At 44.5% G+C, this 27,841-nt stretch overlaps 1 protein-coding gene across 6 annotated transcripts; it reads left to right on the top strand.

Moving 5' to 3' along the window:
* Cnot8 (CCR4-NOT transcription complex subunit 8) lies at positions 1-27,698 on the top strand. 6 transcript variants are annotated; one of them, XM_070022665.1, is made up of 7 exons: positions 1-22; positions 9,426-9,553; positions 11,292-11,485; positions 20,768-20,929; positions 22,010-22,154; positions 24,128-24,238; positions 26,264-27,698. In XM_070022665.1, the coding sequence occupies exons 2-7, from the start codon at positions 9,437-9,439 to the stop codon at positions 26,411-26,413; spliced, it is 879 nt and encodes a 292-aa protein (XP_069878766.1). In that variant the 5' UTR covers positions 1-22; positions 9,426-9,436; the 3' UTR covers positions 26,414-27,698. The 6 variants fall into 6 exon arrangements, with proteins under 6 accessions (XP_069878766.1, XP_069878764.1, XP_069878762.1 ...); XM_070022663.1 differs by having other exon boundaries at positions 8-22; positions 9,370-9,553; XM_070022661.1 differs by lacking the exon at positions 1-22 and adding an exon at positions 313-401 and having other exon boundaries at positions 9,370-9,553.
* Positions 27,699-27,841: the final 143 nt, after the last annotated feature.

The raw sequence follows: 27,841 nt of genomic DNA on the forward strand, positions 1-27,841 counted from the left end.
CGGCCAAAGTCGCTCAGACTCGGTGTGTGTGTGTGTGTGTGAGGGAAAGGTTGCCTCGCTCCCAAACTAATTATTTGCCAGAAAGGAGCCTGTGAGGTTGATGCGTTGTAAGGGCTGAGGGGGGGAAACCAAGGAGGCCGGACAGATTTCCCCGACAGACGCTCCCACCTACAGCATTAACGGTTCTGCCCACCAGCGAAGAGGGGCGGGGTGTTGTGGCGGCCACGCCCACAAGGGGCGGGGAAGTAAGCTCTAGACCACGCCCCCCGACCTGCAGTCTAACCGAAACCAAGTCGGCGAGCGCGGTGGAGTCAGGCCGAGAACGTCACAGGAAGGCCTAGAGCGCGGCGTGTTCCGCAGGCTGGCGTCTCTCCAGGCTGCGCCCCACCTTTTTTTTCTCGGTTGGTTCTGCGCCTGCGCGTAGCCACCTTTCCACCACCCCCCCCCCCCTCCCGCCCCTTGCCGAACTCGGGCGGAGCAAACACTTTGAGTCGCGGCCGCGCGCGCTAAGAGAGAGGAGCGGGAGGGGACGGGCGCGCGCCTCGGGAGTGACGCCAGGGAGCAGGCGAGTCGGGAGGATCTGGAGGGTAGAGGGGCCGCGTCGGCTAGTGGAGTGGGCGGTACCTAGAGCCGCTCTGGGAAGCGGGGGTTCCCAGCTCACTGATCCTGCTCGATTCCAGGAACAGATCCGGGGCAGGGGAAGGCGAGCGCTTTAGGGTTTTAGGGGTGCTTCCGCCGCCGCCTCTGGCGCTCCCACGACGACTCCCGCCGCCGCGGCGAAGTGGGCCTGTCAGTTCGCCAGCCCGCGCTGAGCGGGTCCTGCGGGTCGGGGTAAGCCGAGCCTCCGGGGCGGAGGGAGGGGCGTGGAGGGAGCGCGGGAGGCCTTCGGGGCCTGCGGGAGGGCGCCGCCTGGGGGGGGCGTGTGTGTGTGTGTGGGGGCTGGGTTGACACCCCACGGCTCCACACCCTCGCCGGGACCCCACGCAACCCCTCCCGGGCCTGACACTGTGGTACACTTCTCCCGAGGTGCGCGGTTAGAAACCTGTTTTACAGGATGGGGAAACGGAGGCAGGGGAAGAGGTGAAGCGAGGACGTGCAAGGTCACACTGCGTGGACGTTACCTGCCTCTCCAATTTCGGGGATGTCTGGCCTGAAGGCCTGTCCATGAAAAGAGATTTAAAAAAAAAGTCTTTCCCCGTCGTGTGTGTGTGGTGTGTGTGTGGGGGGGGGGGCTGTGACTCAATCCTGGACGGCTACCTACTCAGGAGGCTGAGATCTAAAGATCGTGGTGCCAAGCCAGCCCTGGCAGGGAAGTCCCCGAGACTTGTATCTCCACTTAACCACAAAAAAAAAAGGCAGGAGTGGAGCCGCGATTCAAGTGGTGTAGGCAGCCTTGAGCACAAAAGCTTGGGGACTGCCTCAGATCTGGCAGGAAAAAAATAAAAATGTGTTTGCCTTTCAAACCGAAGAGCAGGGATACATGGGATAACTTGTTTTTTTTTTTTTTTTTTGGATCCGGTCGTGGGGCCTGAACTCTGGGTCTGGGCACTGTCCCCCAGCTCTTCAGCTCAAGGCTAGCACTCTACCACTTGAGCCACAGCGCCACTGGGATAACTTGTTAAGAGATGGGAAAAGGAAGGACCCTGAAGGGAACTGAAAGAGGATGAGGATCTGAGATTACTAGGTGGGAGGGGCAGGTTTGGAACTCTGCAGCCCCATTCCCCCCCCCCCCCCCCAACCCCCTCCTTCTCCTTTTTGGTTCTTGAGACCGCACGTTGCTCAATAAACTGGAACCAGAGGAGCTAACTGACAGACTTAGGGCACAAGGGTGGTTTTTTTTTTTTTTTTTTTGGGTCCGGTCATGGGGCCTGAACTCTGGGCCTGGGCGCTGTCCCTCAGCTCTTCAGCTCAAGGCTAGCGCTCTACCACTTGAGCCACAGCGCCACTTCCAGCTTTTTTCGTTTTGCTTATGTGGTGCTGAGGAATCGAACCCAGGGCCTCAGGCATGCAAGGCAAGCACTCTACCACTGGGCCACCTTCCCAGCCCCTTTTTTTTTTTTTTTTTTTTTTTTTTTTTTTTAAAGCTTGAATTGTGTTTCAGTTTAGGACACTGTGGGGTGGGGTGTTGGAGAACCGAAGTTGGTGATGGCCTAGTATCGAGGGGGTTCTGCTGCCATTTCTAAGTGCAGATACTTCCTTTTCAGTCTTTAGGGCAAGGAAGTGGTATTTAGGTTTAAAACTAAGTCAAGAAAAAACATAAAATATTCTTTTCCCTAGCAAGTCTGGTACTCTGACTGGACTGCTTGCTGGATTTTATCATCTCAGAGCTCCTGGATGAATTAAGGAACTGTGTTTAGAAATTTGTAGATTATCAGAAGTGATTTGAACAGATGGCCCCTTCAGGATAAGTCAGGGACCTCTATAGGATTGTGTATGTGTCTATGATAAATATCTACTCTTGCACACTTTCAGCTGTAGCGCATGTGGGGGCTGGGAAGGTGGCTCAGTGGTAGAGCGCTTGCCTTGCATGCATGAGACCCTGGGTTCGATTCCTCAGCACCACATAAGGAAAAAGAAAACCGGAAGTGGTGCTGTGGCTCAAGTGGTAGAACGCTGGCCTTGAGCTGAAGAGCCGAGGGACAGTGCCCAGGCCCAGAGTTTAGGTCCCACAACCAGACCCCCCCCCAAAAAAAAATGTGCCTGAGAAAGTCCAGTTTATCTGTCTGTCCATCTATCCATCTGTCTGTGTATCTAATTTTTCTGCCCATCTGTCTATGTATCTGTCCAGTTTGTGCTGGGCCTGGATTTTGAACTCTGTCTGGGCCTTGTCCTTTAGGTCCATCCCTAGCTCTCCGTCTCCCCCCCCCCCCCCAAGGCTGGTGCTCTATCACTTGAACCACAGCTCTACTTTTGGCCTTTTGGTGTTTAATTGGAGATAAGAGTCTCATGGACTTTCCTGTCCTGGCTGGCTTTGAACCTTGATCCTCATATCTCAGCCTCCTGAGTAGCTCAGATTATAGGGGTGAGACATGGGCATCCAGTGTTCTCAGCTTTGTGAGGCAAACACTGTATGTGACCCAAATTATCCTTAATAATTCCTTGGGACGGTGCAGAGTTTGAGATTTCCATCCTATTTCTGGGTATATCCAACACTGACAGTTTTCCCTTCAATTTTGAAGCTTATTATTGTTTATTTGCTAGCAATCCAGATGAAGTAATTAGGTTGCTCCTTGGGGTTGTGTTGTATAAATAAATGTTTGGGGGACATAGTCATTCTGCCCTGTGATATGCCATGTGAGATGCTTGCTTTGAGAGGCTTAAAATGAAGGAGATACCTGGGTGCTGATGGCTAACACCTATAATTCTTAGCTACTCAGGAGGCTGAGATCTGATTGTTGTGGTTCGAAGCCAGTCTGAGCAGAAAAGTTCATGAGACTCATCTTCAATTAAATACCAAAAAGCTGGAAAGTGGAGCTGTGGCTCAAGTGATAGAGTTTCTTTCTTCTTCTTCTTCTTCTTTTTTTTTTTTTTTTTTCTTGTTGTTGGTTGTGGGGCTTGGGCGCTGTTCCTCAGCTCTTCAGCTCAAGACTAGCATTCTACCACTTGAGCCACAGCGCCACTTCCGACTTTTTCTGCTTATGTGGTGCTGAGGAATCGAACCCAGGCCTCATGCGTGCATGGCAAGCACTCTACCACTCAGCCACCTTCCCAGCCCCAGAGCTCCCTTCTTGAGCTGAAAAAAAAGCTAAGGAACAACACCCAGGCCCTGGTGTTCAAGTCCCACTACTAGGGCCCCCGGGGGGGGGGGGGGCGGCGACAGGGTGGGAGGGGGGAGGGAGAGAGTATGACCTAGAGAATAACATGTGTATGGTTTCTATCTTAAGCTCATTCTGTAGTGTGTATTTGCTGAGAAAAAGTGGCAGGCCTTTTATTAAGTTGGTATTTTCTCTGTACTTTTTGGCCAGATTATTCAGTAATTTGACATATGTGTAACAATGATTAGTTTTGTTTTTGTTTTTGTTTTTTTACAGTTATGAGCTTGTTAGCTTTCTAAAAACAAATTCTCCTGCAAAAGTAATCCTGTGTCCCTTTTGTTGGATTTGTCTTTATGAAATAGCTCTCTGAAGTCCAGGTGTAAAACCTACTTCCTCTAAAAGTAGTTTATGTTTGTGTCTAGGAAAGTTAAGTAGAGGTACTGAGTTGATAGTAAATGGACAAATCCCTGCCTGAGGTGTGGCTTATATGGCAGAGTGGCAACTGAGTAGGCAAGCTGGTTGAGTGCCAGGTGCTGAGTTCAATCCCCAGTACCACTAAAAAAAAGGTTCTGGGCTGGGAATGTGGGAATATGCCTAGCATGCAAGAAGCCCTGGGTTTGATTCCTCAGTGCCACATAAATAGAAAAAGCCAGAAGTGGCGCTGTGACTCAAGTGGTAGAATGCTCGCCTTGAGCCAAAGAAGCTCAGGGACAATGCCCAAGCCCTGAGTTCAAGCCCCAGGACAGGCAAAAAAAAAAAATCCCTTTTTGTTTATTATGGCCATGTAGTATGCAATTATGCTTTTCTTGGTTCTTATTCTTTTGGAAACCTCTAATAGACTAAAAACAAGAAGAAATAGGTTCTGCCTTTTGAGAAATTTCCTCTTATATAGTCTCCAGATTTCAGTGGAACATCTGTAGAAGTATAGGATTCCTTGAACAAATGGAAAGTTTGAGAGCTGCTGGCAAACTAGCAGATGGTAGGTTTGCTTTGTTCTATTCTTATTGCTGCATCTATGAATCTTGAAAGTACAAAGTAGACTTTCCTTGCCCTATCTTTTGGAAACGCACATTCATTTTATTGTGTCTGTTTGTGTTGAAAATCTACACAGTGGGCTAGCTTCATAGTAATTGCCCTTTTGCTGAACTCCTGTGTTGGTCTTCCTTTCCCTCCCCTCCTTTCCCCTTCCTTCCTCCTTTCTCTCCCTCTCTGCCTCCCCTTTCTTCCCCCCTCTCCTCCCATCCCCCCCTCTTTCTCTCTCTGCCAGTCCTGGGGCTTGAACTCAGAGCCTGGGCATTGGCCCTGAGCTTTTGCTTAAGGCTAGCATTCTATCATTTGAGCCACAGTGCCACTTCTGGATTTTTCTGTTTATGTGGTACCGAGGAATCGAACCCAGGGCTTCATGCTTGCTAGACAAGGACTTTACCATTAAGCCACCTTCCCAGCCCCTCTCTTTTTCTTTCAGTGCTTTTTATTTTTTTGCTAGTCCTGGGGCTTGAACTCTGGGCCTGGGCACTGGGCACTAGGCACTGAGCTTCTTTTTTGTTGTTGTTGTTGGTCATGGGGTTGAACTCCAAGCCTGGGCATTGTCCCTGAGCTCTTAAGCTCAAGGCAAATGCTCTACTACTTGATTTGTTTTTTTGTTTTTTGGGTCCGGTCGTGGGGGCCTGAATTCTGGGCCTGGGCGCTGCCCCTCAGCTCTTCAGCTCAAGGCTAGCACTCTACCACTTGAGCCACAGCACCACTTCCGGCTTTTTTCTTTGTTTATGTGGTGCTGAGGAATCGAACCCAGGGCCTCATGCATGCAAGGCAAGCGCTCTACCACTGAGCCACCTTCCTAGTCCCTAATGCTCTACTACTTGAGCCACAGCGCCACTTTTGGTTTTCTGCTGGCTAATTGGAGATAAGAGTCTCACAGTCTTTTCCCTCCTGGCTGGCTTTGAACTGTTATCTGCAGAGCTCAGCCTCCTGCGTAGCTAGGATTACAGGCATGAGCCACCAGTGCCCGACTATCACTGAGCTTCTTTTGCTCAAGGCTAGCCCTCTACTACTTGACCCACAGTGCCACTTTGTCTGTGGTGCTGAGGAATCAAACCCAGGGCTTTGTGCATGCTAGGCAAGCACCCTACCACTTAATCACATTTCCAGTCCCTCTTTCTTTCTTTGCTGGTCTTGGGACTCAATTTAGCCTGGGCAATGTCCTTGAGATTTTGTGCTCTAGGCTAGTACTTTGTCCCTTGAACCACACCCCCTCCTGGGGGCTGGGGTTGTAGTACTGGGTATTAAATAGGGTCTTGAGTTTACTGAGCTTGAGCTCTTTTACTAACCACCTTTTCCATAGACCCTCTTTAGTATTTTGTTTGTATGTTTTTTTCTTTTTTGGTTGTTTGTAGGGTTTGAACTTTGGGCAGGGCCTTGTCGCTGAGATTTTCTGCCTAAGGCACTTTGAGCCACAGCTTGTTTTTCTTGTAGTTAACTGGAGATGAGTCTCAAAGACTTCCCTGCTGGGCTTGCTTTGAACTATGATCCTAGAGCTCAGCCTCCTGAGTATCTAGGATTACATGCCTGAGCCACCAATGCCTTCCCCCCCTCTCCATACTTTTTTTTTTTTTTTTTTTTGATAACTAAGCTTTTTGTACTGACTTTGCTGTATTAATATCATTACCCTGAGGACAAGTGATGTTGATTTATTTTATTTATTTATTTTTTTGTCAGTCTTGGGGCTTGAACTCTGGGCCTAGGTGCGTCCTTCAGCTCTTCAGTTCTTCAGCTCAAGGCAAGCCCTCTACCACTTGAACCACAGCGCCACTTCTGGCTTTTTGAGTGGTTTATTGGAGGTAGAGTCTCATGAACTTTCCTGCCCACGCTGGCTTTGAAACATGATCCTCAGATCTCAGCCTCTTACATAGCTAGGATTACAGGTATGAGCCACCAGCACGGCTCCCTGAGCTCTTTTGCTTATTTTTATTTTTTGCTAGTCCTGGGGCTTGAATTCAGGTCATGGGCATTGTCTCTGAGCTTCTTTTGCCCAAGGCTAGCACTCTACCACTGGAGCCACAGTTCCACTTCCAGCCTTTTCCGTTTATATGGTACTAAGGAATCAAACCTAGGGTTTTATTCATGGCTTAGGCAAGCACTCTACCACTAAGCCACATCCTCAGCCCTGATGTTGAGTTTTATCTTTTTTTTGGGGGGTGGGAGTCCAGTCGTGGGTCCTGAACTCTGGGCCTGGGCGCTGTCCCTCAGCTCTTCAGCTCAAGGCTAGTGCTCTACCACTTGAGCCACAGCGCCACTTCTGGCTTTTTTCTTTTTGCTTATGTGGTGCTGAGGAATCCAACCCAGGACCTCAGGCATGCAAGGCAAGCGCTCTACCACTGAGCCACCTTCTCAGCCCTGAATTTTATCTTGTAGAATACTTAACTCTCCAATTTCCTCTTGAAACATAAGCTATAAATCATTATATTTCTGATTGAATCATTTATACCTGACATCCTTTAGTTCTGTTGTTGAATTGCTGAAAAGTTCTTTTTGTTTTGGCCAGTCTTAGGGCTCGAACTCAGGGGTTAGGCACTGTCCTAAGTTTCTTTTGTTCAAGGCTAGCACTCTACCACTTGAGCCACAGTGCTAGTTCTGGCCTTTTCTGTTTATATGTTACTGAGGAATCAAACCTATGGCTTCATGCATACTAGGCAAACACTCTACCTCTAAACCACATCCCCAGCCCTGAAAAGTTTCTTTGTATTATTAGTTTTAAAGTAGACATTAATAACTTTATTTCTGATATTTAAGTTTTTTTTTTTTTTGTGGGGGAGTCCAGTCGTGGGGCCTGAACTTGGGCCTGGGCACTGTCCCTCAGCTCTTCAGCTCAAGGCTAGCACTCTACCACTTGAGCCATAGCACTACTTTCCAGCTTTTTTCTTTTTGCTTATGTGGTGCTGAGGAATCGAACCCAGGGCCTGCAAGGCAAGCTCTCTACCACTGAGCCACCTTCCCAGCCCCTATTTTAGTTGTTAAGGGTTCAGATGAGCCAGTGGGGTTGACTTTTACCACCTTAATCCTTCATCATTTATTTTCACAAATTTATTTAATTGCTTCCTGTTGTGTTTGGCTTTGGTTTTCTGGGAAGCTTTCTTTTGGAGAATGGGGGTAGGTGAGTAGAGTTCTATGCTCTTCTTCACCATAGAGACATGGTTGTGGAAACTTGGGAGAGTTTAGATCTGATGATAGGCTTCTCCAGAGATCTCAGTATATGTAAAATTGAAACCATGATTCCTTCACAAATGTTTCTAAGATTTGGGCTCTGTGTCAAGTGATGTGAAAGTTTGTGGTTCAAAAGGACTATTTGAGTTTTTAGAGAGCCTATAGAGAGATAACAAATTGGTCTAGGGTTTCTGTGCAGATGTGGGGAAAAATCTGCCCAGGCTGGCTTTAAACCAGATGTTCCATTTGCTAGTAGCTAGGATTACAAGTGTGAGCCACCAGCATGCAGCCTTTAATATTTTTATACTCTTCAAGTTAAAGAACTGTATATATCGGGCTGGGAATGTGGCTTAGTGGTAGAGTGCTTGCTTAGCATGCATGAAGCCCTGGGTTCGATTCCTCAGTACCACACAAACAGAAAACCAGAAGTTGGTGCTGTGGCTCAAATGGTAGAGTGCTATTAAGCAAAAGAAGCTCAGAGACAGTGAGTGCCCAGGCCCTGAGTTCAAGCTCTAGGCCTTGCAAAAACAATGAAACAAACCAAAAAAATTGTATATGTCTGTGTTTCTTGAAAAAGGCATGCCTCCCCATCACATACAGCGATGACAGTAGTGGAGAATAACTGTAGCTTAAACCAATTAGCTTACAATCAAATAACTTGTGCCGTGCGTTGCTGGCTCACACCTGTAATCCTAGCTACTCAGGAGGCTGAGATCTGAGGATCATGGTTCAAAGCCAGCCCGGGCAGGAAAGACCATGAGACTCTTATCTCCAATTTAACCACCAGAAAATCCGAAGTGGCACTGTGGCTCAGGAGATAGAGCACTAGCCTTGAGCTGAATAGCTGGGGACAGCCGTCCAGGCCCAGAGTTGAAGCCCCATGATTGACAAAAAAAATACAAAACAAAAAAGTTTTTTGTGTGTATGTGTTAGTCTTAGGGCTTGAACTCGGGGCCGGGGTGCCATCCCTGAACTTTTGTTTGCTCAAGGGTATAACCACAGCTCCACTTGCAGCTTTTTTGTTTGTTTTTTTTTTTGGGTCCGGTTGTGGGGCCTGAACTCTGGGCTTGGGTGCTGTCCCTCAGCTCTTCAGCTCAAGGCTAGCGCTCTACCACTTAAGCCACAGCACCACTTCTGGCTTTTTTCTTTTTGCTTATGTAGTGCTGAGGAATCGAACACAGGGCCTCAAGCATGCAAGGCAGGCGCTCTACCACTGAGCCACCTTCCCAGCCCTCTCACAGACTTTTATACCCAGGCTGGTTTGAACCTCAGATTTTAGCCTCCTGAGTTGCTAGGATTACAGGTGTAAACCATCAGCTCCTGGTTTAAAATACTCTTTTGATGTTTTTGTTTTGGTGGCAGCTTATGCTATTATGTCAGCTTACCTGGTTTCAATATATCTTTTTAAATATAGATCAGATCAAACATTGCCTGGCTTATTCACTCACATAGCTGACGCTGACCTCTCAGATTTCTTCAGGATGCCTGCAGCCCTTGTAGAGAATAGCCAGGTTATCTGTGAAGTCTGGGCCAGCAACCTAGAGGAAGAGATGAGGAAGATCAGAGAAATTGTACTCAGTTATAGTTATATCGCCATGGTAAGTAGCTCTATTCTTGTTTGACTCACTTTCTTGGGTAGCATACAGGGAATGTTTTAATGTGAGATTCTAAAAAGAAATAAAGCCATGGTAAGTTAAATATAATGGAAGTTTGTGTTGTTTTTATGAAACAGCAAATAGCCAGTGTTTCTGAGGAAGATGTAACCTCTATTATCATAGATATTTTTTTTTGGTAATGTCACTATTTTAAAGTCTTTAAGCAGTTGTGCCAGCACCATAAGGGGACATGTGTTTCTCAGAACAGTTGGACTATGTGCAGGGTTTTTTAAGACTTTAAAAAACTACTGTCAACATTCAGAAGCCATGAGACCTCACTTAAATTCTAGATTACTGGCACCTCTGGAAGAATGGAAAGATCTGGTAATAGATGGCTCACTTTCCTGACATTGATTGGCAGGTGAGGGAGTGGGCTATCTTGGTAATGGCCCCTAAAGAAAGGCCAGTGCTCTTATTTCAGTGCCCTAGTTTTCACAGCCAGGTCACCTTTATTCCTTTCCATTTATTGCTGTTTGTGATTCTTTTTTTTTTTTTTTGGTCAGTTGTGGGGCTTAAACTCAGGGCCTAGGTCTCTGAGCTCTTTTGCTCCAGGCTAGTGCTCTAGCCCTTTGAACCATAGTACCACTACCACTTCTAGTGGTACTATGGAGATAATAGTCTCATGGACTTTCCTGACCAGGCTGGCATTGGACCGCGATCCTCAGGTCTCAGCCTCCTGAGTAGGATTACAGGCATGAGCCACCAATGCCTGGCTGTGTGATTCTTGCTTTATAGAGGATGTCATTACACCTAGTAGTTTGGCATTCAAACTGTGATCTTTTTCTAGTCATTTTATTCAAGCAGAATGCAACTTTTTTTTTTCTAGAATGGCTATCTTGCTTACCTGCATTTGTATTTTAATTCGCATATTGTTCTCAATTCAGACTGTTCATAATTGACTACGTGTCTGCGTATAGCTCCCTAATTCCTATGGCCATCTGCCTCAGGACTTTACGTTGTTGGGCACAGCTTCATGTTCCCAGTGCTTCCTTAATAGATAGACATCAGTGAGAACAGAATTTTTTTTTTGGTTGGTCATGGGGCCTAAAAACTCTGGGCCTGGGCACTGTCCCTCAGCTCTTCAGCTCAAGGCTACCATTTAAGCCACAGTGCTGAGGAATCAGGCCCAGGGCCTCATGCATGTAAGGCAAGCACTGTGCCATTGAGCCACCTTCCCAGCCCCTGAGAACAGAATTTTAAGATAATTTTTGTTGTTGTTGTTGTTGTTGGTTGTGGATCTTGAGCTCTGGGCCTGGGTACTGTCCCTGAGCTCTTCAGCTCAAGGCTAGCATTCTTCCACTTGCCACAGAGCCACTTCCGGTTTTTGCTGTTTTATGTGGTGCTCAGGAATCGAACCCAGCACCTCATGCATTCAAGGCAAGCACTCTACCACTGAGCCACCTTCCTAGCCCCAAGATAATTTTTTTTAAAAAATTTTATTGTAAAGATGCTGTACAGAGGGTGACAGTTACATGAGTAAGGTAATGAGTATATTTCTTGTTGAGTATTGGTACCCCCGCTTTTGTTGTCCTCCCACTATCCCTTGATAAATTTTTTTATGCCTAGCCTTGGGCTTTATCATGTAACTTTAAGCATTGAGGTAAAATTTTATTTAGAAATGATCAATTCAGCATCCACTGTTTTGTGAAACCTTATGGTAGAGGCTTTTTTCCCCTCCCAGGACACAGAGTTTCCCGGTGTGGTAGTGCGGCCAATTGGTGAATTTCGTAGTTCCATAGATTACCAGTATCAGCTTCTGCGGTGCAATGTTGACCTTTTAAAAATTATCCAGCTGGGCCTTACCTTCACAAATGAGAAGGGGGAATATCCTTCTGGAATCAACACTTGGCAGTTCAACTTCAAATTTAACCTTACGTAAGTATCTGAAACACTTCTCAAGGTCGTTCTTAGATATTCCACACCTGTGCATACTGATTTTAATAAAGTTCTGTTTTCACTCAACCTCAGGTAGATGTTGGACAGAGCATGGAAACTCTCCCTTGAAGGACTTTTACAACTTGAAAGACAATTCAGAGCTATGGGGGTTTGAGTGCTAGAGCACTTTCCTAGCATGTGAAAGGCCCTGGGTTCAATCCCCAGCACTGCAGAGGGAAAAAAGAAATGACAACCCAATTAAAAATTGACAAAAGTGGGGCTGGGAAGGTGGCTCAGTGGTAGAGCGCCTGCCTTGCATGCCTGAGGCCCTAGATTTGATTCCTCAGCACCACGTAAGCAAAAAGAAAAAAGCTGGAAGTGGCGCTGTGGCTCAAGTGATAGAGCGCTAGCCTTGAGCTGAAGAGCTGAGGGACAGTGCCCAGGCCCAGAGTTCAGGCCCCATGACCAAACCCCCCCCCCCCCCAAAAAAAAAAAAAATTGACAAAAGTGCCAGTGGTGTGGCTCATGTGTCTCAGTGATAGAGTTCCTAGCAAGCACCAGACCCTGAGTTTAAACATTAGCATCACCAAAAGAAAGAAGGGAAAAAAAGAAAAATTAGCAGAATAGACATTTTCCCAGAGAAGATGTACAAATAGCCAAAAGCCCATCAAAACATGCTCAACAGCATTAGTTATTTTGAAACTGCGAACCAAAACTACCTTCAAATACCAAAGAGACCTGACCTAGTATACTATTTAACAATGAAAAGAAGTCAGTATAAGTTGGTAGTGGTGTGGAGAACTTGTAATACATTACACATTGCTGTTGGGAGTATAGGATTCTTTGAAAAATTTTAGAGATTAAGTATAGGTACCATATGATTCTACTCCTAGGTATATGCTTAGAAGAAATAGAAGATAAGTTGATGTAAAATTGTATGCTTGCCAGGTACTACTGGTTTATGCCTGTAATCCTAGTTTACTCAAGAGGCTGAAATCTGAGGATCAAGGTTTGAAAGTCACCCCAGGCAGAAAAGTCCATGAGACTTTTTTTTTTGGTACCAGTCTTGGAGTTTGAAATCAGGGTCTGGGTGCTGTCACTGAACTTTTGTGCTCAAGGCTAGTGCTCTACCACTTTGAGCCACAGCTCCATTTCTGGTCTTGGCAGTTAATTGGAGATCAGAGTCTCAAGGACTTTCCTGCCTGTGTGCTGGCTTTGAACCCCAACCCTCAGATCTCAGTCTCCTGAGTCGCTAGAAATACAGGTGTGAGTCATTAGCACCCAGTTGGGGTTTCTTTTTGAGGTGGTGAAAGTGTTTGATAATGGATAGTGGTAATGGTTGTAAAACTCTGGAATATATTAAAAGCCACTGAATTTCATGAGTGAGCTATGTGATATATGAGAACTATATTTCAGTAAGCTATTTAAAATAAAATGAAGTCCCCAGTTATAATTAGACAAGTATTTAAGTGATCCTCTTATTTCTTAGCTTAATGATTTTTTTTTTGCCAGTCCTGGGGTTTTGAATTCAGATCCTGGACACTGTCCCTGAGCCACAGCACCACTTCCAGCTTTTTTCTGTATATGTAGTATTGAAGAATCAAACCCAGGGTTTCATGCATGCTAGACAAGCACTCTACCTCTAAGCCACCTTCCCAGCCAGCTTAGTGATGTTAGGCCACCCATTTCAGCTATAATTAACTTTCTTTGCCTATAAAACTTTGCATTGAGTACCTCCCATAATAATGCAGCTAGATGTGGTGACATATGTTTGTAGTCCCAGCTGCTTGGGAGGCAGAGGTGGGAGTTGAAGCCATTCTGGGCAAATTTAGTATGACCTTAGTTCGAAAACAAAAGGGTTGGTGATATTTGTTTGCATGCACAAACACCTGGGTTTAATCTCCAACACTACTAAAATAAACTAATACGAGTGGGTGCTAAACCAATGTAGTTGAATCTGAAGCCTATTTGATAGTGGATTAATTTTGATATAACTAAACAAATTTTAGTAAAGCACACATAGTATAAAATACTGTTGGAAGTGGCGCTGTGGCTCAAGTGGTAGAGTGCTTGCCTTGAGCTGAGGATAGCACCTGGGCCCAGAATTCAAACCCCATCACTGACATAAAATATTGTCTGAGTGTGTGTGTGTATGCATGCAGGTACCAGTACTGAGGTTTGAGCTTAGGGCTTCATTTCTTGCTCTTTTCAACTCATGGCTGGTGTCCTACTAGTTGAGTCATACCTCCACTTCTAGCTTTTTGCTGGTTGATTGGAGAGTAAGGAACCCACTTGACTTTTCTACCTGGGCTGGCTTCTAACCTCAGTCTTCAGATCTTGGCCTCCTGAGTTGTTAGGATTAAAGGCTTTTTCTAGTATGTGGCTGTAAAATGTCATTTACACATATTATGTGTTCAGTAGAGTTCAACTCTGGTTAATTTTGTTTTTATTTACTTGTTAACCTTTTTGCTGCCATGGGGCTTGAACTCTGGGCCTGGATGCTGTCCCTGAGCTCTTCAGCTCAAGGCTAGCTGCCACTTGAGCCATGGTGCCACTCTAGCCTTTTCTGTTTATGTGGTACTGTGGAATTGAACCCAGCTAAGCAAGCACTCTACCACCAAGCCACATTCCCAGCCCTAGAAAATCTTCATTGTTGAGAGACAGATTTCCAGAACTTTCTTTTTTTAAATCATACAGTACTGAAACTCGACCATAAATTCTTCCTCTCCCTTACCATCCAGTTCTTGGAAGACCACCATTTCATTTCTGTTTCTGATTTTGACAGCTTTAGATATCTCATATAAGTAGAGTCAGAGTGTCTTTTTTTGCTTTGTGTGTATATGTGTGTGTGCTTGTGAGAGTCCTGGAGTTTGATCTAAGGACATTGACCTTGAGTTTTTGTGCTCAAGACTGGTGGTCTACACCTTGAGCCACAATTCCACTTCCAGCCTTTTGGTCATTAATTAGAGATAAGAGGCTCTTTTTTTGGGGGGGGGGATCCGGTCATGGGGCCTGAACTCTGGGCCTTGGCGCTGTCCCTCAGCTCTTCAGCTCAAGGCTAGCGCTCTACCACTTGAGCTACAGTTCCACTTCTGGCTTTTTTCTTTTTGCTTATGTGGTGCTGAGGAATCGAACCCAGTTCCTCAGGCATGCAAGGCAAGCGCTCTACCACTGAGCCACCTTCCCAGCCCAGATAAGAGGCTCTTGGGCTTTCTTTTCTGGGTTGATTTTGAACAACAATCCTCAGATCTCAGTCTTCTAAGAAGCTAGGATTATAGATTACTGTCATGAGCCACTGGCACCTGGCTCACCGTTATATTTTCATGCATGCAAATAAGCTATGTGGACTATTTATCCTTATTCACCCTCAGATCCTGCTTTACTTTCCTGCATTCATTTTTTAGGTGTATGTTAATGGCACCAAGGAGTTTCACTATATTTCAGACATGGATATATTATAGTTTGTTCAGAATAACTATTGCATTCCCTTCACTCTCCCTCAGTCTTCTGTTTATCAATATCTTTCATGAAGTTTCCTTTGATTTGTCTTTTTTATTTCATTCTTTTATTTTGCCAGTCCTGGGGCATGGACTCAGGGCCTTGGCACTGTTCCCTGAGCTTCCTTTTTTTTTTTTTTTTTTTTTGGTTGGTGGTGGGGCTTGAACTCAGGGCCTGGGTGCTGTCCCTCAGCTCTTCAGCTCTTCAGCTCAAGGCTAGCTTGAGCCACAGTGCCACCTCCAGTTTTCTGGTAGTTAATTGGCGATAAGAGTCTCATGGACATTCCTACCCAGGCTGGCTTTGAATCATGATCCTCGGATCCCAGCCTCCTGAGTAGCTAGGATTACAGGCGTGAGCCACCAGCACCGGCCTAAGCATTGTTCTTAAGCTTCTTTTTGCTCAAGGTTAGCACTCTACCAGTAGAACTATAACACCACTTCTGGCTTTTTCTGTTTATGTGGCACGGAGGAATCAAACCCAGGGATTCATGCGTGCTAGGCAAGCACTCTACCACAGGCGCCACAGTGTTTTTCTTGAAGAGAAAATATGGAGGAGACCATCATTTTGTTGATAGTATTAGATAAGTTGATGTGTTATTATTGGATCCTAGTGTGTTTTTGTTGGTCATGGGTTTGAACTTGGGGCCTAGGTGCTGTCCCTGAGCTCTTTTCTCAAGGCTAGCGCTCTACCACTTTGAGCCACAGTTCCACTTCCGGTTTTCTGGTGGTTAATTAGAGATAAGAGGCTCAAAACTTTGCTGCCCAGCTGGCCTTGAACCAGGATCCTCAGATCTCAATCTCCTGAGTAGCTAGGATTACAAGTGTGAGCCACCAGCGCTTGGGTTGATTGATTTTTTTTTTTTCAATTGAGGAAATTTGAATCTTTCATAATTAGAAAATTTTGTCTGGAGAAAAGTCCTATTTTTCTATCTCACAGAAATAAGATCTATTTTGTATGCTGGCTAGATAGAATGTTGGAAATAAAAGCTAATCTATTTTCATTTTTTCCATATATATTTTTCCTTTTTTTGAAGGTCTTTTTTTTTTTTTTTGGTCGGTTGTGGGGCTTGAATTCTGAGCCTGGGTGCTGTCCCTCAGCTCTTCATCTCTACTACTTGAGCCATAGCACCACTTCTGGTTTTCTGGTGGTTTATTGGAGATAAAGAGTCTCATGGACTTTCCTGCCTGGGCTGGCTTTGAACCGAGATCCTCAGATCTCATCTTCCTGAGTAGCTAGGATTATAGGCTTGAGCCACTGGTGCCTGGCTTTTTCCTTTTCGAATTATTATTATAAAGATGATTTATAGAGGGGTTACAGTTACATAAGTCAGATAAAAGAATACATTTATTTTTGGACATTGTTATTCCTTCCCTTGCTCTCTCCCTGGTTTTCCTTCCCATCCCCATATATATGCTATATAGTTCATTTCAATCAACATAGTGTCTAGTGAGTACTAGCTACATATATGTGTGTGTGTACATATACTTAAAACCATAATTTTATTGTTATTATGGTGTTGTACAATGGGATTACCATTTCATAAATCAGGTAATGAGTACTTTTTTCTGTCAGTTGTGGGGATTGAACTCAGGGCCTGGGTGTTGTCCCTGAGCCTCTGCTCAAGGCTCGTACTCCACCACTTGAGCCAAAATGCACTTAGGTTTTTGAGTGGTTAATTGGAGATAAGTGTTTCATGGGGCCTTTTCTGCCTGCGCTGGCTTTGAACTGAGATGATCTCAGCCTCCTGAGTAGGATTATAGGCATGAGCCACTGGCACCTGGCTATGAGTACATTTTGGTTTTGGATAATGTCACCCCTTCTTTTTTATATAGCAATTTTTGTATTGTGATTAAGTGATTACATAAATTTCACAAATTTCACCGTATTGTAAGATAGTGATACTTAGTTAAAGTCACCAACACATCCTAACCTTCATGGGGCAAATTGTCTTTATTGTGGTCTATAAAGTTTATGAGTTCTCTGAGCTTTGACAATACAGTTTATTTCTTCTACATCGAGTGAAATGTGCATTTCTTTCCTTTTGCTTAGTGTCAGCGGTTCCCTCTTTCCTGCTCATTCCCTCCCTCCCATCGCTACCATTGAGTTGCTTAGTTTGTTTTGATCAATGACCAGTGCTGTTGAATGCTTTCCCCAGTTTCCCTCTGTTTCTGTGTCGTCCTCCTAGTTTCCCTCTGATGTATACATATATACCATATATGTGGTCAGCAGCATGGGTCACCCCTTCTTTTTTTTTTTTTTTTTTTTTTGTCGGTCGTGGGGCTTGAACTCTGGGCCTGGGCACTGTCCTTCAGCTCTTCAGCTCAAGGCTAGCACTCTACCACTTGAGCTACAGCGCCACTTCCGGTTTTCTGGTGGTTTATTTGAGATAGGAGTCTCACGGTCTCTCCTGCCCGGGCTGGCTTTGAACCGCGATCCTCAGATCTCAGCCTCCTGAGTGGCTAGGATTACAGGCGTGAGCCACCAGCGCCCGGCTGGTCACCCCTTCTTTTATGTTCCCATTTCCCCTTCTCATCCCTGTCCACAAGTTGCAGTTCATACTGCAGTATATGCACAGTGTATACTGAATACCATGACGGCATTTGTTCACTCTTCATTCTTCCATTTCTGTGCCCCTCTTTGCCCTCCTGAAAAGACAAACACCCAAAACACCCAAAGGCAAAATTCCATATTTTTTAATAGCATATATTAATTGTGTAAAAAAGTGCCCAAGGCTGGCATACGTATCTCCACGTCTAGTTATTTGGAGATAAAAGTCTCTTGGATCTTTCTTTCTTTCTTTCTTTCTTTCTTTCTTTCTTTCTTTCTTTCTTTCTTTCTTTCTTTCTTTCTTTCTTTTTCTCTTTCTCTTTCTCTTTCTCTTTCTTTCTCTCTTTCTTTCTTTTTCTTTCTTTCTTCCTCTCTTTCTCTCTCTCTCCCTCTCCCTCCCTCCCTCCCTTCCTTCATCTATTCCCTCCCTCCCTCCTTCCTTCCTTTAAAGAACCTTAGGTTTTTCTTTTCTGTTTCTGGCTGTGCTGAGAATAGCTAGAGGCTATTCAGGAATCACTGGTACCCAGCCCATTCCTTTTGAGAACTGTCTGTTTAATTAATTAGTCCATTTATTAATTGAAACTTTTTGGTGGGGGTCAGTCATGGAGCTTGAACTCTAGGCCTGGGTGCTATTCCTGTGCTCTTCAGCTCAAGGCTAGTGCTCTACCAGTTAAGCCACAGCGCCACTCCATTTTTCTGGTAGTTAATTGGAGATAAGAGTCTCACAGACTTTCCTGCCTGGGCTGGCTTTGAACCGTGATTCTCAGATCTCAGCCCCCTGAGTAGCTAGGATTATAGGCGTGAGCCATTGGTGCTTGGCTGGGTTTTTGTATTTAACTTTTGAACTCTATATAGTCTGGATATGATTTTTTTTCCTTTCTAATGAATAGATGGCAATGTTTTTGGTTTTTTTGGGTCAGTCTTAAGCTTGGACTAGGCCTGCATGCTGTCCCTGAGCTTTTTTGCTCAGGCTAGTACTCTACCACTTTGAGCCTTGATTCTCTTATCTCCAGTAAACCAATAAAACTGGAAATGGAGCTGTGGCTCAAGTGGTAGAGCATTTGCCTTGAATTGAAGAATTGAGGGACAGCGCCTAGGCCCAGAGTTTAAGCCTCGTGACCACCAAAAAAAAAAAAAAAAAGTTCACGCACTATATGGAGTAAGAGTGGATGCGCTTGCCTTTTTCTAATTTAAAGGGGATTTTTTTTCCATTATGATGTTAGTGATAGGTTTGTTGTATATAGACTTTATGTTGAGGTGTAGTCTAGTCTTTCTGTAAGTTTTTGTTAACTGAATTTTTGTTTTACTCCATTGTGGTATGATAAGACATAGGAAATTATTTAAATTTTCTTCTGGTTTTTGACTTTGTGTCCTAAGATATGATCTATTTTAGGGAAAGTTCCTTGGGCTGCTGAGAATAATGTGTATTCTTTGCTGTGGAATATTCTACAGATGTTAAGTCCATTTGATCTGTAGTATCATTTAATCTAGAAGATTCCTTGTTGATTTGTCAAGTGGATGTCATCTACTGTTATGGTGTTAAGAGTCTATCCTGAGCTGGGCGCTGGTGGCGCATGCCTGTAATCCTAGTTACTCAGAAGGCTGAAATCTAAGGATCACAGTTCGAAGCCAGACTGGGCAGAAAAGTCCCTGTGAAACTCTTATCTCCAATTAACTACTCAACAACCAGAAGTGGTACTGTGGCTCAAAGTGGTAGAGCACTAGCCTTGAGCAAAACAGCTCAGGGACAGCACCCAGGCCCTGAGTTCAAGGTCCATGACCAACCAAAAAAAAAAAGTCTATCCTGTGCTTTTATGTCCACTAGTATTTGCCTTTCAAAATTTACATGTATGTTTATAATTGTTATTTCCTGTTGGATTGCTTATCAATATGAAGTGACCTTTATCTCTTCTGACAAATTTTGATTTGCAGTGTCCTTTGTCATATAATAAGTATAGCTCTTCCTTTAGCTTTCTGGTTTTATTTTCTTGGAAAAATTTCCTCCATTTCTTTTTTTTTTTTTTTTTTTTTGTCGGTCGTGGGGCTTGAACTCTGGGCCTGGGCGCTGTCCCTCAGCTCTTCAGCTCAAGGCGAGCGCTCTACCACTTGAGCTACAGCTCCACTTCCGGTTTTCTGGTGGTTTTATTGGAGATAGGAGTCTCACGGTCTCTCCTGCCCGGGCTGGCTTTGAACCGCGATCCTCAGATCTCAGCCTCCTGAGTAGCTAGGATTACAGGCGTGAGCCACCAGCGCCCGGCCCCTCCATTTCTCTCTAAGCTTACGGTTTTGTTTTTTTGTTGTTGTGGGTTTTTTGTTTTTTGTTTTTTATTTTTTTGGTCATGGGACTTGAACTCAGGGCCTGGCACTGTCCCTGAGCTTTTTCATTCAAGGCTAGAGCTCTGTCACTTTAAGCCACAGTGCACTTCAGTTTTCTGGTGCTTAATTGGAGAATAAGAGACTCACAGATTTTCTTGCCTGGGCTGGTTCTGAACTGCAGATCTCAGCCTCCTGTGTAGAATTACAGGCATGAGCCACTGGTACCAAGTTAGGCCTATTTGTCTTGGCTAGTGAGGTGTGCTTTTTTGTAGGCAACAAGTTGTTTGTGTCTAGTCCTTTTTAATCCCATTTGCCAGTGTGTATTTGATTGGCAAATTGAGATCATTAGCATTCAGTTATTGAAAGTTATGTAGAAATGCCTGCTCTTTTATTGGTTTTGTAGTGATTTTATTATTTCTTACTATTTTCTTTTTTTTTTTTTTTTTTGTGTCGGTTGTGGAGCTTGAACTCAGGGCCTGGGTGCTATTTCTGAGCCTCTTTGTGTGCAAGGCTACTGCTTTGCCACTTGAGCCACAGCACCACTTCCAGCTTTTTTGTTTTTTGTCAGTTGTGTGGCTTGAACTCTGGGCCTAGGTGCTGTCCCTGTGCTCTTTAGCTCAAGGTGAGTGTTCTACCACTTAACCGTAGCTTCACTTCCAGTTTTCTGGTGGTTAATTGGAGATAAGGGTCTTATGAGGACTTCTCTGCCTGAACCACGATCCTCAGATCTCAGCCTCCTGAGTAGCTAGGATTATAGGCGTGAGCCACCAATGCCCAGCTAATTTATTCATCTTAAATTGTATTTGTACATACCTCAAATTAGGTAGCATTTACTGTATTTAAGGTGTTGGCAGTATTACTGCTTTCTGTATCTGTTTCACCATTTTTTACCAGTTAAAAAGCAAGCACTTTGTTTTTCAGAGAGGATATGTATTCCCAGGATTCCATAGACCTCCTGGCTAACTCAGGCCTACAGTTTCAAAAGCACGAAGAGGAAGGGATTGACACTTTGCACTTTGCAGAGCTGCTTATGACATCGGGAGTCGTTCTCTGTGACAATGTCAAATGGCTTTCATTTCACAGGTCAGTCCTCAAGAACAGGCATCTCTCACCTTGGGCTGTGCTGGAGCAAGAATGGAATTGGTATCATTCTCAGTCTCACTGGCTCTGTTCTGTGCATCAGCAGCAGTTATATTTGTTGTTTGTCCTTTTAAAAGCTTTTTTAGTCAGTTGTGGGGGCTTGAACTCGGCCTTGGCCCTGTCCCTGAGCTGTTTTGCTCAAGGCTAGCGCTCTACCACACTGAGCCACTTTTTTTTGAGTAGTTTATTGGAGAAAAGAGTCTCACAGACTTCTTTGCCTGGGCTGGGCTTCGAACTGCAATCTTCAGATCTCAGCCTCCTGAGTAGCTAGGTTTACAGCCATGAGCCATTGGCACCCCGGCTTTTTTTTTTTCTTCCCTCAGAAATAAAGCTTATTTGGTACATAAAAAAATAATATAAAAGGCAGCAAATGAAAAATAAAAAGTTTCTTCTTTATCTACATTTCTAGCTTTTTGATAGTTAACTGGAGATGAAAATTTCAGGCTTTTCCTGCCTAGGCTAGCTTTGAACCATGATCTTCAGCTCTTGGCCTGAGTAGGACTACAAACGTGAGCCAATGACTGGCTAGTTTTTTATTTTTATTTTATTTTTGCTAATCTTGGGTCTTGAATTCAGCCTAGGTACTGTCCCTGAGCTTTTGTGCTCAAGGCTAGCACTCTACTATTTGAGCCAAAGCTCTACTTCTGGCATTTTGTGATTAGTGGAGATAAAAGTTTCAGGGACTTTTTTGCCCAGTCTGGCTTCAAACCACAATCTCAAATCTCAGCCTCCTGAATAGCTAGGATTATAAGTCTGAGCCACCGGCGCCTGGCTAGATTTTGATTTTTAGTGAATCAAATCTGCATGCATAAACCCTGGGTTCTCCTGTCTACTTCCCTTAGCAGCTAGTGATAGTTTATTAATGGAGGAGTTCAGATTTCAGAAGAGCATACTGCTTTGGAGGGTTGAAAGTCTCTAACACAAGTAGCATTATAAGCTTTGAGAAATAAACTGATTCAATACTAGGGCCAGGTAACTGCTGCTTTTTTTCCCTAACCTCTATGCTTTATTCTTTCCTTGTAGTGGCTATGATTTTGGCTACATGGTAAAATTGCTTACAGATTCTCGTTTGCCAGAAGAAGAACATGAATTTTTTCATATTCTGAATCTTTTCTTCCCATCTATTTATGATGTGAAGTACCTGATGAAGAGTTGTAAAAATCTTAAGGTATGCAATATTTTTCTCAGTACTAACCAAAACAAAAAAAAGTATGCTTGTTGGGTGCCAGTGGTTCACACCTATAGTCCTACTCAGAACTCTTAGATCTGAGGAACGCAGTTCAAAACTAACCTGGACAAGAAAGTCTGTGTGAAACTCTTACCTCCAGTTAACTACAAATACAACACAAAAGCCAAAAGTGGAACTGTGGCTCAAGTGTTAGAGCTTCAGCCTTGAGTGAAAGCTAAGGGACAGTGCTTTAGGCCCTGAGTTCAAACATCAGTACTGGGGTGTACCCCCTCTTGCCCGTCCCCCCTCCCCCTCTTCCCCCCTCCTCCCGTAAGCTTGCCCATTTTGCTTTATTGCTTTGTGGTCAGCTTGTATCCTTTTTTTTTTTTTTTTGGGTCCTGTCGTGGGGCCTGAACTCTGGGCCTGGGCACTGTCCCTCAGCTCTTCAGCTCAAGGCTAGCGCTCTACCACTTGAGCCACAGTGTCACTTGCGGCTTTTTTCTTTTTGCTTATGTGGTGCTGAGGAATCGAACCCAGAGCCTCAGGGATGCAAGGCAAGTGCTCTACCACTGAGCCACCTTCCCAGCCCCGTCAGCTTGTATTCTTGAGTGCCTAATAGGTGCCTGCATTGTGCTATATGAGATACTACAGAGCTGAGTGGCACAGGTGTTTGTGCAGAATTCTCTCTGCATGGTCATCTGGGCACAGAGATCACATATGTCTCTCCCATTCTAAGGCAGGCATTCTTGACTTGAGGCCCATGAACCTAGTGAAATAACTGTTTCACTAGTATGAGATGTATGTGCACTTTGATGGGCTCTGTACTGTCCAGATTCTCAATGTCAATGGGGAGGGGATCCTTTTTTTTTTTTTTTTGTTGGTCATGGGGCTTGAACTCTGGGCTTGGGCGCTGTCCCTGCGCTCTTCAGCTCAAGGCGAGCTCTCTGAGCCTCAGCACCACTTCCGGTTTTCTAGTGGTTTATTGGAGATAAAGAGTCTCACGGACTTTGTTGCCCGGGCTGGCTTTGAACCGCGATCCTCAGATCTCAGCCTCCTGAGTAGCTAGGATTACAGGCGTGAGCCATCGGCACCCGGCAAGGGGATCCTTTTTTGTTGGTCAGTCATCAGACTTGAACTCTGGGCCTTTGTTCTGTCCCTGAGCTCTTCAGTTCAAGGCTCAAGGCAAGTGCTCTACCATTTGAGCCACCGCACTACTTCTGGTTTTCTGGTGATTAATTGATGATAAGAGTCTCCTGGAGTTTCCTGCCTGGGCTGGCTTTGAACTATGATCCTCAGATCTCAGCCTTCTAAGTAGCTAGGATTACAGGTGTGAGCCACCAGTGCCCAGCTTTTTTTTTCCCCCCCCTTCATTACTGGGGTTTAAACTCAGGGCCAAATACTTGCTAGGCAGGTGAAAAAGGTCTTAGTTCTAGAAAGTTTGAGAGGTCACTGTAATAAACTGTTGTCGGCGATTTGCTGGCTAGGTTGGGATTGGCATTTATCATTACTTCAGCCTGTTTTTATAGTAGTTTTGATTTTTAAGGGTTGAGTTTTAGCAGAGATAACAGTATAGAAGAGAAAGAGGGGCTGGGAAGGTGGCTCAGTGGTAGAGTGCTTGCCTTGCATGCATGAGGCCCTGGGTTTGATTCCTCAGCATCACATAAGTAGAAAAAGCCAGAAGTGGTGCTGTGGCTCAAGTGGTAGAGCGTTAGCCTTGATCTGAAGAGCTGAGGGACAGTGCCCAGGCCCAGAGTTCAGGCCCCATGACCTACAAAAAAAAAAGAAAAAAAGAGGTAAATGGGTGCCATTGGCTTGCATCAGTAATCCTAGCTATTCAGTAGGTTGAGATCTGAGAATCTGTTTGAAGTCAGCTTGGAAGACAACTCTGAGACTCCTAAACTCACAAGTGGATGTAGTTGAGACTAGTAGAATAGTGTTGGGTGGTAGCAGTGTCTGTTTCCACCCATCTCCAGGGAGGTCTTCAGGAGGTTGCTGATCAGCTGGACTTGCAGAGGATTGGAAGGCAGCACCAGGCAGGTTCAGACTCCCTGCTGACTGGAATGGCATTCTTCAGGATGAAAGAGGTAAGCTCTGTCGCATGGGGGAGACTTTTGAAGAGACTCGCCGTACAGAATATGGGTGACCTTTGTTAGTGGAGGTTTGTCAAACACGTATAGTGTGTTGGAAGTTGATGGCACTTTGAAAGCAGTTGTGTTAGCTGACTGTGGGATGACAACATATCATCTGTAGTTTGAGAGTCAAAGAGGCATTTGCAAGTGGAGTTGCTTCAAAATACGTATTCTGTAGCATACTCAGGTCTAGTTTATATACTTGGTATATAATCTGCTCTAATAATTTCATTTGTATTTCTTCTGATTTTTTTTTTTTTTTTTTTTTTGGTCAGTTGTAGGGCTTGAACTTTGGGCCTAGGTGCTGTCCTTCAGCTCTTCAGCTCAAGGCATGCACTTTACCACTTGAGCCACAGCACCACTTTGGTTTTCTGGTGGTTCACTGGAGATAAGAATATCATACTTTCTTGCCAGCGCTGGCTTTGAATCACGATCCTCAGATCTCAGCTTCCTGAGTAGCTAGGGTTATAGGTATGAGCCACCGGCAGCTACCTCTTTTGATTTTTATACTAAAATTCCATGTTAACTGTAACTCATTCTTGAGAACTGAATTTCTCTTTTAGTTTTTTTGTTTTTGCCAGTCCGGGGGCTTGAACTCAGGGGCTGGACACTGTCCCTGAGCTTCTTTTGCTCAAGGCTAGCACTCTACCTCTTGAGCCACAGCGCCACTTCTGGCTTTTTCTGTGTGTATGGTCCTGAGGAATTGAACCCTGGGCTTCATCAATGCTAGGAAAGCACTCTACCACTAAGCCACATTCCCAGCCCTTAGTTTCTTTATATACCTATTGTCTTAAAATTTGAAGAAATAAGCAAAATTCAAATGATTTTATGACACCTTTGAGGAATGGGCCCAGAATATCTGATGTGTAGACATAGATCTCATTAGAGGAAAGGACTAGTATGTGTCCCCTTTAATTCCCCTCCCCCCACCCCAGTCATAGGGCTTGACCTTGGGCTTGGGTGCTGTCCCTGAGCTGTTTTGCTCAAGGCTAGTACTCTACCACTTTGAGCCACAGTTCTATGCTGTACCACCTTGAACCACAGTTCCACATCTGGTTTTCTGGTGGTTAATTGGAGGTAAGAGTCTCACAGACTTTCCTGCCTGGGCTGGCTTCAGACTGTGATCCTCAAATCTTAACCTTCTATATAGTTACGATTATAGGTGTGAGCCACCAGGGCCAACTTCCCTTTGTTATTCCTAGACATAAACCACAATTGTTACCCACTACCAGGTGATAGTTCTGTTATTTAACATTCTCTCACTGTGTCAAAATACCCGAGATGGTTTATGGCTATAATCCTAGCTACTCAGGAGGTTGAGATCTAAAAATCATGGTTCAAAGCCAGCTCAGGCAGTAAAGTTTATGAGACTCTAATCTCTAATAAACCGCCAAAAAGTGAAACTGGCTGGTTAGTGGTTTTGTTAATGGGTACATTGATAATATGTGGATACTGTCCTGCCTGATGAGACCAAAGTTAGATCTGGAGCTGGAAGGGGATAATGCCTATTATCTCATTTCTCCTAGCAACCATATTATCATCACCCAGACACCCCCACCCCCTCCCACCTTGCTGCTTTTGAAATAGGTCTGGCCTTGTTCTCAGGGTGGCATTGAAGTTGTGACTGGGCCTCCAAGCCTGGTTTATATGACCTCATTTTACACATCAGGTAGTGTGGAAGTGACATTGTTTGGGCTACACAGTAAGTCGGGCTGGATCCAGAGGTCCAGCTCTAACCATTGCCTTCCTGTGGAGCAGGGGCAGCTGTTGTAAACAGTTGCAGCACAGAGATCCTGGTATTGAAAGAATTCATGGAGAGCCCATGTTTAGAGAAAGGAGTGTAAAAAGACTACCTGAAAGATTTGGAGGCTGTGCTTTGCTGAGTTAGATTCTGGTTGGTGGGCTTTCCAGAGGGAAGGTGTGATTTGGCAGTGTTTAGATGCCGTGACTCCTGGCCTGATTGTCTGTCCTATCCCACAGCTGTTTTTTGAGGACAGTATTGATGATGCCAAGTACTGTGGGCGGCTGTATGGTCTTGGCACGGGTGTGGCCCAGAAGCAGAACGACGATTCGGACTCTGCTCAGGAGAAGATGAGCATCCTGGCGATCATCAACAACATGCAGCAGTGATGGCTGCAGTTCTACCCTGCAAGGGTGGGCCTGTCCCCGAATGGTGCTTCCTGTACTGACTCTTACCTTCCCCAAGAGAAACGCTTCTTTTGAGCAAACTATACCTACCATCTGCACTGAGCAGAAAGACTTTTGTTTTATTGAAGACAAAGATGTCTTTATTTTAGATCCAGAAGAGGGGAACTTGCTCTGAATTTGTAAATAGTTCGTCCTCATTCCTCGCCCCATGCCGCTTCTCTCTGGTTGCCTCCTGCCACCAGCATCCACAGCTCACTGACACCTTTTTATATACCCAGGACAAGTCCGAAACAAACTAGTAAAATGTATAGAACTCTTATTTGTTGTCATTCTTTTTTCTTTTTAACTTTGTTGCTAATCTCTGATGAAGATTCTGATTCTCAGCTAAGCTGAGGGCTTCTAGGGAAAATGGCAGAGAACTATGTTCTCAGGAAGCGAGTTACAGAAATTGAGTCTTTGCCTTTCCTCTTCTGTCACTTCCCAAAGATATTTGTTTTTTTCTTACACTTTGGTAGTCTGTCTTTATGGAAATGAATTGCTTCTATACTGATGCATAAAGACAGTTCTACTGAATCTGTCTGTCCTTCATTTGTGGCAAACTCCAGAATGGGTATTAAGGTGACTGAAGCATCTTAATGTCTGAGCTCCAAGGTGCCACTATTTGCTGTTGCTTATGTATCATCTGAAGTCATTTAAAGCTGTCAAACAATAAAATAGCCTGGGCTTGATCCTGAAGGAAATGAATAAGCTCAAACTTTGGGGCGTCAAGCCTGTAATTTTTCAGTTATGTGATGTCAGAGGTAAGTGGCATTCTCCCAGCATGTCTCCCTTTTCCCTGCCTTTCTGAAAGTCCAGCAAACCTGAGAAGATAGGGGGATGGATGAATGAATGCATCAGGAATGGGAGCCCAGAAAAGCTAGTTACTTGTAAAAGGCAAACAGTCATTTGGTTTTGAGAGATCTCTTGGAGTCATTAATATCCCACACTGGGGTAGGAAGCTCAGGACTTTGTTTTATTAAGAACTAGTCATTTCAAAAGTAAATGGCTACTGAATGGACAAATTTGACCAATACTCTTTGGAGTGGTAGAAAAATGGCGACTCACTGAAGCGAATGACTTGTCTTGCAATTTTAAAAGCTTATGGAAAACTTAATTTGAAGTGATTAAAAAATGTCAAGTATTATCAGCTGATATTTGAAATGCTTGTAAATGTTATTTATGTTTTAAATTTTGTAAATAAAGATTTCTTTTTAACCACTGGCATAAAGATTTGGTATTTCATGGCTGTGAATTGTTGGCTCTGGAAAGTGGTGTGATTCAGGTCTCCATTTTCACATTGGAACATGCAGGGAACTTTCTGTTTTAGGTCTAAGACTGGGATTTGAGTTCAGTACCTGTTGCTTTAGCTCA

This window comes from Dipodomys merriami, unplaced genomic scaffold, assembly GCF_024711535.1.
Source record: "Dipodomys merriami isolate MVZ:Mamm:240054 unplaced genomic scaffold, mDipMer1.0.p SCAF_151, whole genome shotgun sequence".
Taxonomy (NCBI): Eukaryota; Metazoa; Chordata; class Mammalia; order Rodentia; family Heteromyidae; genus Dipodomys; species Dipodomys merriami.